General features: G+C 45.8%; 1 protein-coding gene across 1 annotated transcript; it reads right to left on the reverse strand.

Annotated features, from left to right (window-relative positions):
• Nucleotides 1-10348: 10348 nt before the first annotated feature.
• Nucleotides 10349-12183, reverse strand: LOC121449577 (putative lipoyltransferase 2, mitochondrial). Its single transcript, XM_041654109.1, has 2 exons — nucleotides 11696-12183; nucleotides 10349-11286 (listed from the first exon to the last, which is right to left on the reverse strand). The coding sequence occupies exons 1-2, from the start codon at nucleotides 12159-12161 to the stop codon at nucleotides 11057-11059; spliced, it is 696 nt and encodes a 231-aa protein (XP_041510043.1). The 5' UTR covers nucleotides 12162-12183; the 3' UTR covers nucleotides 10349-11056.
• Nucleotides 12184-12698: the final 515 nt, after the last annotated feature.

Below are 12698 nucleotides of genomic sequence, written 5' to 3' on the forward strand. Positions count from 1 at the left end.
GACACTCTGCTCCTGGCAGCACCAATGTACTTCAAGAGGAAGATGGGCATCGAAGAGGCTCGTTATTGAGTTTGGTAGCCATTTGGGCAAGAAACTGCTCTTGCCTGAACTATTGCATATACTGGACACAGAGAACCCACAGAGAGAGGACTACTGAACTTGCCTAAGGTGAGATGATCTTTCGGGGTTCCTGATTCATTTTGAAAGACTCTGCGAGACATTCTGCAGGACACAACAGATAGTGACTGAACTGACTTTGAATTTTCCTGCTTTATGGAAATGTCTGCTGGATACCATGGGCCTGAAGGCTGAAGATGGATGCCCCAATGGTACAAAAGAACTTTGGGTGACTGTCCAGGCAGCGAGATGTCTTTGTCATTTCTAGAGTTTGAAGTTTCTTGGTTCTTGTTTACTTAGGTAATATTATATCTTTCTGGAGTCTTTGATGGAGTTAAAAATAGTTAGTTATAGTTATAGTTTTCCTTAGTTATGATAAAGATTATTGTAACTTTTACTTGATAACTGTTTTGTTATATGTAATTTTGCTATGTTAAAGTTAAAGCCTTTTTTTTTTTGTTTAAACCGAAAAAGGGGAAATGATGGAGGAAGGTCATTGGCTAATAAAGGAACTGCCTTGGCCCATTTTATTGGTTAGAGGATAGGTGGGAGGAGTAAACAGAACAGAATGCTGGGAGGAAGAAGAAGTGAGCTCAGAGTCTCGACAGCTCTCCTCTCTGGAGCAGACACCTGAGAGAGACGCCATGCCCTGCTCCCTGGCAGACACACGCGATGAAGGTCCGACCCAGGATGGACATAGGCTAGAATCTTCCTGGTAAGCGCACCTTGGGGTGCTACACACAGATGATTAGAAATGGGCTAAATGAATATGTGAGAATTAGCCTAGAAGAGAATGGGCCAAGCAGTGATTTAAATGAATACAGTTTCCGTGTAATTATTTCGGGGCATAAGCTAGCCGGACAGGCGGCTGGGGTGTTGGGGACGCAGCCCCGCCGCCGCCCTTATTACTTCATGAGATTACAACACATGGTGATGGAGGAAGGTCATTGGCCAATAAAGAAACTGCTTGGCCCTGTGGGTGGAGTAAACAGAACAAAATGCCAGGAGGAAGAGGAAGTGAGCAGAGACTCCACAGCGCTCTCGGGAGCAGACGCCTCAGAGAGAGATGCCATGCCCAGCTCCTGGGATGAAGCTCTCACCCAGGATGGACTAGGCTAGAATCTTCCCGGTAAGACCAGTTCTCACAGATTATTAGAGATGGGTTGATCGGGATGTGAGAATTAGCCTGTAAGTGCTAGAGCTAAAGGGCCAAGCAGTGCTTAAAAGAATACAGTGTCTGTGTAATTATTTTGGGGCATAAGCTAGCCAAGCAGGTGGCCGGGGTGCTGGGAACGCAGCCCCGCCGCCCTTATTACTACAGTTGGCGCCCAGACGTGTGGACAACTAAACCCACTTAAAAAACCTGAGAAGACTTAAAAATAAGGGAGAGAGAGTTTAACACAGATTTTTGCTGTTTGTTGGTGGCATGCTGTAGAGAGATTTCCTGATTCGGCAACAGTAGCAGAAAAAACGCTGTGTCATTTTAAAACGCGACTTCCTGGGGCTGTGCCGCCATTGCGATCTCTGTCTGGCTCCTGTGGGAGACAGAGCTTTTGAATAGAGCATTTGGAGTAAAGTGCTACGATTTGTTTGATGGCAACTAGACTCGCTGTGTTCTCCAGTCTGCTCTGCTTGCTAGAGGCAAGCATGCGCTTTCTTCTAAGAGAAGCTTCCTGACTCAGCTTTAGCTGCAAAACCCTGCAGCTCATTAAGAGGTCCTGCCACGAAACACTTAAATGGTGTTGACGAAAAGCTGAACGCATGCTTTTCGGTTTTCAGCCGTAGCAGGAAAAAAGCTGTGCCATTTAAAAATGCCGGCTTTCTGGGCTGTCCTGCCAGGACAAACTCTGACTCTTTTACGCAGGCGGTTTGTGCGGTTTGCAAGCAAAGGCTGCTGAAGCTCGCTTGCTGGCTACAGCCAGTACCTCAGTCATGAGGCTGGAAAGCTAAGGAATGGACTGGATCTAGCTGCCAAAGCCATGTCTTTAGTCCTACTGAGATTGCTTGGTAAATTAAAGATTCATGTGGTCAGAAAAAGAGAGATACACAGTAAAGAGAGATTCAAAGACAGAGAAAATTTCTAAATGATTTACAGCGTGTTAAAAATATATGCAGACTAAAAGTTGAAGTTCTTAAAGTAAAAAACAAAAAAAAAAAAGGGAAGAGAGTTGTTGTGTGTGGTAGCACACGCCTTTAATCCCAGTGCCTAGAAGGCAGAGACAAACAGATCTCTGTGAGTTCAAGGTGTAGTAGTGTACACCTTTAATCCCGAATGCCTGGGAGGCAGAGACAGGCGGATCTCTGAGAGTTCAAAGACAGCCTGGTCTACAGAGTTACTTCAGGTCAAAGATACAGAGAACCTGTCTCAAAAAGCAAAGAGTTAAAGGTAAAAATAAACAAAATAGAGGTTAAAATAAAGCGTACAAAGATGGAAAATAAACAGAGAATTTTGATACTGTATGCTATTATGCTCTCTTTGAATTGTTTGAATGCTGAGGAAGGAGCAACAGCTGCTAAAAGATATTTATTTATAAATGCTGCTGAACTAATCCGACATAGATATTTTGATGCCTTGACTTTGAAATTTGGATCTAAGGACATGATACTTTGGAAGGGAGTTTCTTATTTTGTTTTCACAGAGGATGAGACGCTGTTCATTTCTTCTATTCCGATATGGTATGATGGACCACGTCCTCCTGAATGGTTCCTGTGCATGCCTTCAAAAAATTGCTTCGCTCAACTGCCAACTGAGATAAAACTAGCACACAGGTTATACCATGAAAGGCCTAGTTAACGACGCCCCCATTCAGCAGGAAGCAGTTTGGAGAGAAATAACTGCGCCCATATTCCCAAAAAATGTTTATAAATGTTCTTTTACATTTAAGGGGGGATATGATATAGGTATGAATAATTTGCATTAGTATAGATTTTGCTTTATTGATAGAGACTTAAGGTCAATTTTGTTATATGTATATGTATTTCTGATATTGATTAAGGTATTGTGATTATGTAGTTCATTAAAAAATGTAATGTATAATTAGGAAATATAGGTTGTTAATGGATAATCATCGATAATAGTAAAGCTTGCAGTCATGTTAGTTAGATTTTCTAAATATATTGAGATATTTTAGATAGACATTCTTCATGTCTTTCAAAGATTACAGAATAGGACATTTAATGTTTTAATAACTGAGGACTTTTCATGACAATGAGACACTCTGCTCCTGGCAGCACCAATGTACTTCAAGAGGAAGATGGGCATCGAAGAGGCATCTTATGGAGTTTGATAGCCATTTGGGCAAGAAACTGCTCTTGCCTGGACTATTGCATAAACTGGACACAGAGAACCCACAGAGAGAGGACTACTGAACTTGCCTAAGGTGAGATGATCTTTCGGGGTTCCTGATTCATGAAAGAGTCTGTGAGACATTCTGCAGGACACAACAGATAGTGACTGAACTGACTTTGAATTTTCCTGCTTTATGGAAATGTCTGCTGGATACCATGGGCCTGAAGGCTGAAGATGGATGCCCCAACGGTACAGAGGAACTTTGGGTGACTGTCCAGGCAGCGAGATGTCTCTGTCATTTCTAGAGTTTTAAAAGTTGCTTTTTTCTTGTTTGCTTAGGTAGTATTGTATCTTTCTGGAGTCTTTGAGGGAGTTAAGAATAGTTAGTTATAGTTATAGTTTTCCTTAGTTATGATAAAGATTATTGTAACTTTTACTTGATAACTGTTTTGTTATATGTAATTTTGCTATGTTAAAGTTAAAGCTTTTTTTTTGTTGTTTAAACCGAAAAAGGGGAAATGATGGAGGAAGGTCATTGGCCAATAAAGAAACTGCTTGGCCCTGTGGGTGGAGTAAACAGAACAAAATGCCAGGAGGAAGAGGAAGTGAGCAGAGACTCCACAGCGCTCTCGGGAGCAGACGCCTCAGAGAGAGATGCCATGCCCAGCTCCCGGGATGAAGCTCTCACCCAGGATGGACTAGGCTAGAATCTTCCCGGTAAGACCGGTTCTCACAGATTATTAGAGATGGGTTGATCGGGATGTGAGAATTAGCCTGTAAGTGCTAGAGCTAAAGGGCCAAGCAGTGCTTAAAAGAATACAGTGTCTGTGTAATTATTTTGGGGCATAAGCTAGCCAAGCAGGCGGCCGGGGTGCTGGGAACGCAGCCCCGCCGCCCTTATTACTACAACATGGAGTTTAAAATATTCTCTTGAATAAGCGCTATTATAGGCAGAGTGTTTGTCTCTAGTTTACGACCCAGAATTCTAATCCATTCAGTCGCACCTCGAGGCTTTCTTGCCCGCTTCTGCCTTTTCAGATTTATACTTCATCTACATTCTGGCAGTTTCTGTCCACACAACTTCCAGGCCACTTAACACTTGATTGCTCATTTTGTCTACAAATGTATCTCTGCTACAGAGTTGTGACTCCTAGAAAAGGCTGGACCTGACCCATCTCTGTACCCTTGGAGTACAGGAGAGGCGGACAAACCTTTATTATCATCCATTGCAGTCAACACAAATTGAGGACACACTGGCCAATGGAAGCCTACTGAGGGGTGCCATGGCGTCTAGAAACCATCTTACATGAAAATAGAAGAATCAGGAGTGTTTGCTTGGTAAGAACCCAATTAATCCACTTTCTGATTTTGCAGACCATTTCTGGACATTGCTTCTGCACAAGCCCTGGGCTAGGAATGAAACCACGGGTGCATAGCTACCATGATGGCTGCAGAGCTCACAGTCTGGATGGTGTTGGACACACAGACAAGGAACTATGGCACAGTGTGGTCAGGGCCACCAGGAGACATGAGGGTTATGCCCAAGAAAGGCCTCGGGGGAGACACTGTGGGAGGGCCCAAGTTTGACGATGTTGGTAACAGATTTCGATTTAGATTAAAAAAATTATTTTCTTTTTAAAAAAGATTTATTGCTTTTATTTTTGTTTTGTTTTGTATTTTTTCAATAGGTTTTCTCTGTATAGCTTTGGTGCCTGTCCTGGAACTAGCTCTTGTAGACCAGGCTGGTCTTGAACTCACAGAGATCCGCCTGCCTCTGCCTCCCAAGTGTGGGGATTAAAGGCGTGTACCACCACTATCCGGCTAAAGATTTATTACTTTTTAAATTTATGTGTTTGCCTGGGCGTGGTGGTTTACAACTTTAATCCTAGCACTTGGGAGGCAGAGGTAGGACAATTTTATGAACTGGAGGCCAGCCTGATCTACAAAGCAAGCTCCAGCCCAGCCAAGGTTATAATGAAACTCTGTCTCAAAAAGCCAATAACAACAACAGCAACAATAGCAATAATATAAATTTATGTATATGTGTGTGAGCCTGCTAGGCTAGGCATAATTATTGACCTGTAACCCAGCACCTGGGATATGGAGGCAAGAGGATCAATTAAGGTTTGGTCCTGTGCTACGTGAGACCCTGGCAAAGCAAAAGGCGAAAGGGCTGCTGGGGTTGAGCTCACCATGCAGAGGGCCCTAGACTCCATCGCAACCATGCAAACGGAAACGGGCAAAGGGCTGGTTCAGGAGGAAGATCTGGGGGCATGTGAGTAAGGCTGGGAAGCTCATGCCACGGACTGAACACTGATGTGTATCAGCAGAAGGACAAATTGTGGAGGCTCATCATGCAAGCTATTAAACCACCACTTCCTCCTCTGTGCTAGCAATGCAGATATAAAACAAAAGCAGAAGGCAGGGGCATGGTGGCACATTCCTTTAGTCTTTGCACTCAGGAGGCAAAGGCAGGCACAGCTACATAGTAACTGCACAAAGAAACAACAACAACAAAAAAAAAACAAAACAAAACAAGCAAGCTACCAAAATTAGTCTTTCATATAAAGAAGTTTATAGTTCTGGGAATTTGAAAAATTAAACACTATGACCTTAGTCTAGTGTCTCTTTGTTGTATTTTTAAGACTCATGTAGCCCAGGATGGCCTTGAACTTGATATGTATTGAAGGATAATATTGAACTTCTGATTCTTCTGCCTTCAGCTCTTAAATGCCAGGATTACAAACACACCCCCACCAGACCTGGTTTCCTACAGAGGTAGGTAATGAACAGAGTTTCGTGCACTCCAAGCAAGCACTCTACCAACTGAGTTATAACCCCAGTCCCACAACCTTGTTTTCAAAAGCAAAAGATTAGTAACGACCTCAATGTCTCCACTAGGAACTAGTTAAATAAACAAGGCACAGAAAATCATTCAAAGGAATACTGAATAGTCCTTCAACAGAGTGAAATGTTCTTTATGGGAAGGGAGTAGGCCAAAGCCCCTTGGCCTGAGGACTGCCATTTTTACTTCAACCTCCCTTTTACCTGCAGGATGAAATAAGTTCAGGCTCCCAAGCTCTAGAGAAGCTGAGAACTTTCCAATGGCTGACCAACCTCCTCCCTAAAACGTAGAAATAGTTGTCATATATCTTTAGTTCTCTGGAAACATTATGGCTGTTTCCATTATGAACAGAAGGAACAGATGAAGTTGATTAGTTGGATTGAGAGGCTTGCATTGTGTATTGGTTGACAATGATGGAGCCTTCAAGGAAGCCCCTAATCTCTCAATCCTGACTGGTGAAAAATTGTAACTGTAACTTGGTGATAAATGTTAAGCTTAAAAACCCCACTTCTGCCCCTTCTCAGGGCTGTCAGGAGAAACGAGGCTCCCAAGTCCTTGCTTGTACTGCAGCCCTGATCGATCAGTGACCCACTTATGTGGTGATTTAATAAATCTCTGGAACCCATAAGTGTTGTCTCTCTCCTTCCCCATGACACATAACGGGTTGGGTGTAACATTATGTTCTGATCTGAAGCAACATCCAAAGCTGAGGGCTAGCACACGACAATGCTACTATGTGAGAAAGGGTGTGCATAAACACATATGTGCACTCATTTACACGTACATGCACACATATACATTTACACACACACACACAAATATTCCAAAACATATAAGTAAAACATACTGTCCTGTAAGTTCCCAGGGAAGGAGGCCGGGGCTGCAGGGCTGAGGGACTGGAACAACTCCTACATTTCCACATGCTATACCCTTACATTTTTATTTTGCATATATGCACTATTTAAATTTTTATTCTGCATACATGCATTATTAAACGATGAAGGCCAGGCCTGGTGGCTCCTATAATCCAAGCACTTGGAAGGTGAAGGCAGAAGGAAGGAGCAGGAGTTGAAGTTCTTCTGCTGCTCCATAGCAAACTTGTGTAAACAAAAACAAAAAACAATAAAAGTTTTTAGTAAAACAAATCATTCAAAAACACAAATCATATGCCAAGTTGTACACGCTCACAATCTCAATACCTGGGGGGCTTAGGCAGGAGAACTGCACTGAGTTTAAGACCAGCCTGGGCTGCATATTGAGATCCGAAAAAAAAGGACAAAACAGACAAACAAAAATATGTGCAATTATAAAGACCATATAACAACATGGAAAACTGATGCTAAACTTTAAGAGAGGCTTTTTGTATGCAGCAAGATACACCTGGCCATGCTCCCAAAGCTGGTTCTGTCTGGTTTCCTGGCCATCCTCACTGAGGGAACAAGATCCTAGACCATTAACTGCAGTCAGTCACGTCCGTACCCTCAGCACTGGCCCACCAGACCCTGGACAATCTGTTTACGCATGAGGAAAAGCTTCTGAACAAACAAGAGGGGGCTTTCTCCAAGGGGAGGCCAGGGAGCTACATATCTTCCTCTTGCTCAGCTTCCTTCCTGAAGGAAGGTCCCCAGTGGGAAACCGGAGGTGAGATCTGTCCTGTCAGGAAGGAGAGCCAGGAATCTGCACCAGCAGCCTGACATGATGCCACCGGTCCAACCTCTGCTAAACTCTGGTGTTCTGCCCCCTATCATCGCTGGCTCTGCCCACCTGCTGTTGGAGGCTACTTTGCTTCAGGACAGAAGCCCCGTTCCCATTAGAGACCAGCCTTCTACCCTGACCATCTGTATGATCTCATTCAAAACACTTAGCTTCTCAGTGGCAGGTTTTAGAAACCTATTTGTTTTGTTTCATGTGTATAAGTAATTTGTGTGTGTGTGTATGTGTGTGCACACATTTGTCCAGTGCCCAAGGAGCTCAGAAGAGGGTGTTGAATCCCCTGAACTGGAGTTACAGATGGTTGTGAATCACCATGTGGATGCTGGGAACTGAACCTCGATTCTCTACAAGAGCAACACCTGCTCTTAGCTGCTGAGTCATCTCTCCAGCCCCATCCTACCTGTTCCCACCCATAAAATCGTCCTATATTGGCAAGCTGCTGGGAAAACAAAAGAAGCGTTATTTCTTTCTATAGCCTGTACCATTTCCGGGCTACCTTCTTGTCAGTCTCTTCCACCTGCTCCTCTTCAGCCCGCATCTCATCTATCACAGCCTTCCTCTCTCTCCTAGGGCTCACCACACCCATGCACCAGATCCATATAGCCAGCTGTTTCTGAGCTTTCTCCATGTTAATCTCCCGTGACTGTCTCAAACTGGATCCATCAACAACTTAACTTGGTTACAGAGTCCCAGGCAGTGAAGGACCGATATTCCCACTTCGGTTCAGTACGTCCTCCCAAGTTATTCTAGATCCTGTCTAGTTGACGGTTTACACTGGCCATCATAGGTCTTCACAAGTGTGAGCTAGTGGGTGAATAGTCCAATTAACTCATGGTTTTTCTACCAAAATATGCCTGCCTCTGCCTCCCAAGTGCTGGGATTAAAGGCATGTGCCACCACTCCCTGACCTATTTTTTTTTAATTTATTTATTTTATGTGCACTTTATTTGGTGTGAAGACGTCAGATTCCCTGGAACTAGAGTTACAGACAGTTGTGAGCTGCTATGTGGGTGCTGGGAATCGAAGCTGAGTCCTCTGGAGAGCAGCCAGTGCTCTTCTTAACCACTGAGCCATCTTTCCAGCCCCCACAGTTCTGTTCTTAAAGACCCTGCTGCCATGAGGGGAAGTTATGGGACCTGGGGATAGTTTCCTTAAGAGCAGAAGGTAACAATCATGAGACTAGTTACTAAGAACTGGGCCTGTGTCAATACTGTTCTCAGCTACTTTACCTGGCATTAAGCCATGTAACTCCTCTCATGTCTAGGCAGACGACAGTGTTTCAGATTGTGAAAGTGTGGTTCAGGAAGGCAAACTCAGTCAGCTACCATGCAGCTACTCTCTATGACCCAGAAGAACAGTACCAGCTCTCAGAGAGGATCCAGAGTTTGAGGTCATCTTTGGCCACCCAGCAAGTTCTAGGTCAGCCTGGGCTATGAGGCCATTGTGAAAAACCAAGCAATCAGAGGCAGGGGTTTCCGACACGTTCTTATAATCTCCATATTCAGGAGGTAGAAACAGGTGAATCAGTAGTTCAACACCAGCTGAGCTCATAAGAGTGTGTATCAATTTTTTTTAAAGTCAGTTTTAAGGCTATCCCCATGTAAGCAATGAGCACCTGCAGAATGAGGTTAGTCAAATGAGGTGCCTAAAAAGTACAAAGCATGCACCCAACTTTGGATGACTTAGTATGATAACTATAAAATAGTAATGTTGTGTACTTCATAGATTTCTTTAATGAATTGAGGCAAATGTATTAAAACTAACCACCTTCTAAAAAAGCCCTTTTAACCCAGGCACCCAGCACTCAGAAGGCAGAGATAGGTAGATCTCTGTGAGTCCAAAGCCAGCCTGGTCTACAGAGCACGTTCCAGGAGAGCCAGGGCTGCACAGAGAAACCACTTTGAAAAAACAAACAAACAAACAAACAAACAAAAGCCTTTTTAACGAGGCTCCTAGAGAATGTCAAACTACAAACAGCTCTCACTGCATTTCCAGTGAACAGCACTGAAGCCTAGAGAAAGGATGCAGAAGAAATGACTTTCACAGTGCCAAGTGTGGAACCCAAGTTATGAGGACCCGTCTCCAAGATGGCCCCTGAAAAGCTCCATCTTTTTCTGCTGAGATGTCCCTTCCACTCTAAATAAGGCCCTTGGTAGAGTACAAAAAGGACTACGTGGCTCCCACAGCAAAGTCACAAACAGCATGGAAGTTCCTAATTTGGCTCCATCCACTGCCCCGCAGTGGCGTTTGCAAGGTAAGAAACCGAGGCCTCTTGTCAACAGCAAGAAACAACCAAGCAAGCAGAATGGGGTGACCATGCAAAGGGACTTCCAGCACCAACTAAGCGTCCCAGTGACAACTGTCACCTTTTAATGCAAGCTTTAGTAAGACTCCAAACAACCTAGGTACGTTTCTTCCAAATTCCCGACCCAAAAAAGAACGATGTAATGTGTTCCTGGTTGTCTTGAATCACAGTTTCTGTTCTGTTACTGAGCAAGAGCTGACATTCTTACAGATCCAGGGATCCCATGTAGGAAAATCTTCTCTATACCGTATTTGTGTGCAAGGAGGAAGTACCCTTGTCTTTTCCATGGCCTCTTAACCCATCTCTTGACCCCAAACACAAACAGGCAAAATATCAAACCTGAGGGATTCAACCCCCAAAGGCAAAAATCTCATTTTATTTATTTATTTTTTAAGAGGTTGTCCCCTTTATTGAAGACAGACCCGGGTCTTTTGAGAATGAAATCACTTTATCCCATCACTGCACCTGGGCCACAGAGATTTGATTCCCACAGAACTCAAAAGACCTATGGACCAAAATCGATGTTAGATACAGCACTGAGAAAGTAATGAAGAAACGACAGTTTATAACACTGGAGTGTCGCCAAGCCGAGAAACATAGAAGCATGTGACTTTTCATAGTGTTTTCATCTCGATCCATGAGGTAGGTGGGGAGACCCAGGAAGCAACAGCTCCGAGCTCAGGATCTGTCCTCGGTCATGGTCAGTAAATCACAGAGCAGTTCTAGAATGGAGTTCTGGGGACTCAAGTCAGACTAGGGGCGTTCTATCGCAGGCCCACCATGCCCATCAGCTGGGGCTGTCCTCAGAGATTAACGTGCACTTGAAAGTCTCCTGGAAGGCCACAAGGAAAGACGGCATTACTTCATCCACAGTGACGAGTCTCTGGAGCGCCTCACTCAGGGAAGTGACTCCTGTCCCAACTAGTCCACAGGGCACAATGTGCTCAAACCAAGTGAGGTCTGTAGAACAGTTCAGAGCCAGGCCGTGGGATGTAATGTGTCTTCCACAGCGGACTCCTGCAAGGTAAGCCAAAATGTCTTAGAATAGCTCTGCTTCCCTTCCTTGGAGCCTGGACAGAGCACAGACTGGGTAGGGGACTAATTCTATGAGGTGTGGGGGCGGGGGCTGTGGTTACACATCAGCCTTTCTTATTTTCGAGATTCCTTAATACAGGGACTACGTTGCTTTGGAAGTTTGACATTTGGTATTCTGTCCTCCCGTTGTGAGTCATAGGAAGTAACTTGGCAATTCATGCCTGGTGTTTTTCCATCCATGAGTGCTGAATTAGAGGACTCTTCTGTCTCGGAAAATTAAATATCCTTGAGGCAGGCAGGTCAGGGGTATTAGGAGCCCAGAGTTGCCCGGGGTTGGCCCTGTCCCCGGCTCCGCCCCGGTTCCGCCCCGGCTCTGTCCCGGCTTGCTCACCAATAGCGCAGATCTTGCGCTCGCCCAGCCAGACACCGGTGTAGGGTGGCGGCAGCGCTCGGGCTCCCCGCAGCCCCCGGAGCTCGCACAGGCGCACGGCGCACGCCTCCAGCGCCGCCACGTGGGTGCGCAGGCGCAGGCCTAGGAGCCGCAGGTCCAGCACAGGGTGGCACAGCAGCTGCCCCGGGCCGTGGAAAGTAGCCAGGCCGCCGCGGCCCGTGGCGCGCACCTCGGCTCCCAAGGCCCTCAGCCGTGTAATCTCCTCGGGGGTCAGGCCTCCGCGTAGCCCGCCGGTGTACACGGGCCCCGCCGGCTCGCAGACCAAGAGCGCGCCCGCCTCGGTCCCCGACGGGGCCCCCGGGCGAGGCTCAGCCTGCAGCCGCCGCAGCCACTGCTCCTGCAGCGCTAGCAGTTCGGAGTAGTGAGCCCGCCCGAGCCACACCAGCCGGACCACGGGCAGCTGCATTGCCAGGGCTGCAGCGTGCCGAAGCCCCGCCTTCTGTCTGGCTCGGGGCGGGGACTCAGGGCCACGCCCATGAGCTGCGGTTCCGGTGTGGGTTCCGGTTCCTGCCTACTGACAGGCCTGACCCTCCCAGTCATTCCCATGGTCAGTACGTGCTGCGATCTGCAGGACGTAGACCCAAAAGCGTGACCATGCAGTGTGCAGTGTGTGAGGAACGAAGATCCAGCTCTGGGAGCTGAGGTGTTCGCAACTGACAAGCTAGTATTAAAGTTGTATACTGTTGGAAGAAAAAGCAAGCAACAATAACATAAAAAACAACCAGAACTCAGTACTATGCTGAGTTCCTCAAAAACTGAAAGGGAGATTAGTGTGCAAGGAGGTTTACTGTAGTTTGGCATGGGACATAGGAGTTACTTTAAGGTCTGTAAAACAAGCTGAGGGGTGGTGGTGCACACTTCAGCGGATCTCTGAGTTCAAGGGTTCGAAGCCAGTCTGATCTACAGCGTGAGCTCCAAGACAGCCAGGGCTTAAAAAAAAAAT

Source organism: Microtus oregoni, unplaced genomic scaffold (genome assembly GCF_018167655.1).
Source record: "Microtus oregoni isolate MIOR12 unplaced genomic scaffold, Mior012 000000F_ref0000247, whole genome shotgun sequence".
In the NCBI taxonomy this organism is placed as follows: Eukaryota; Metazoa; Chordata; class Mammalia; order Rodentia; family Cricetidae; genus Microtus; species Microtus oregoni.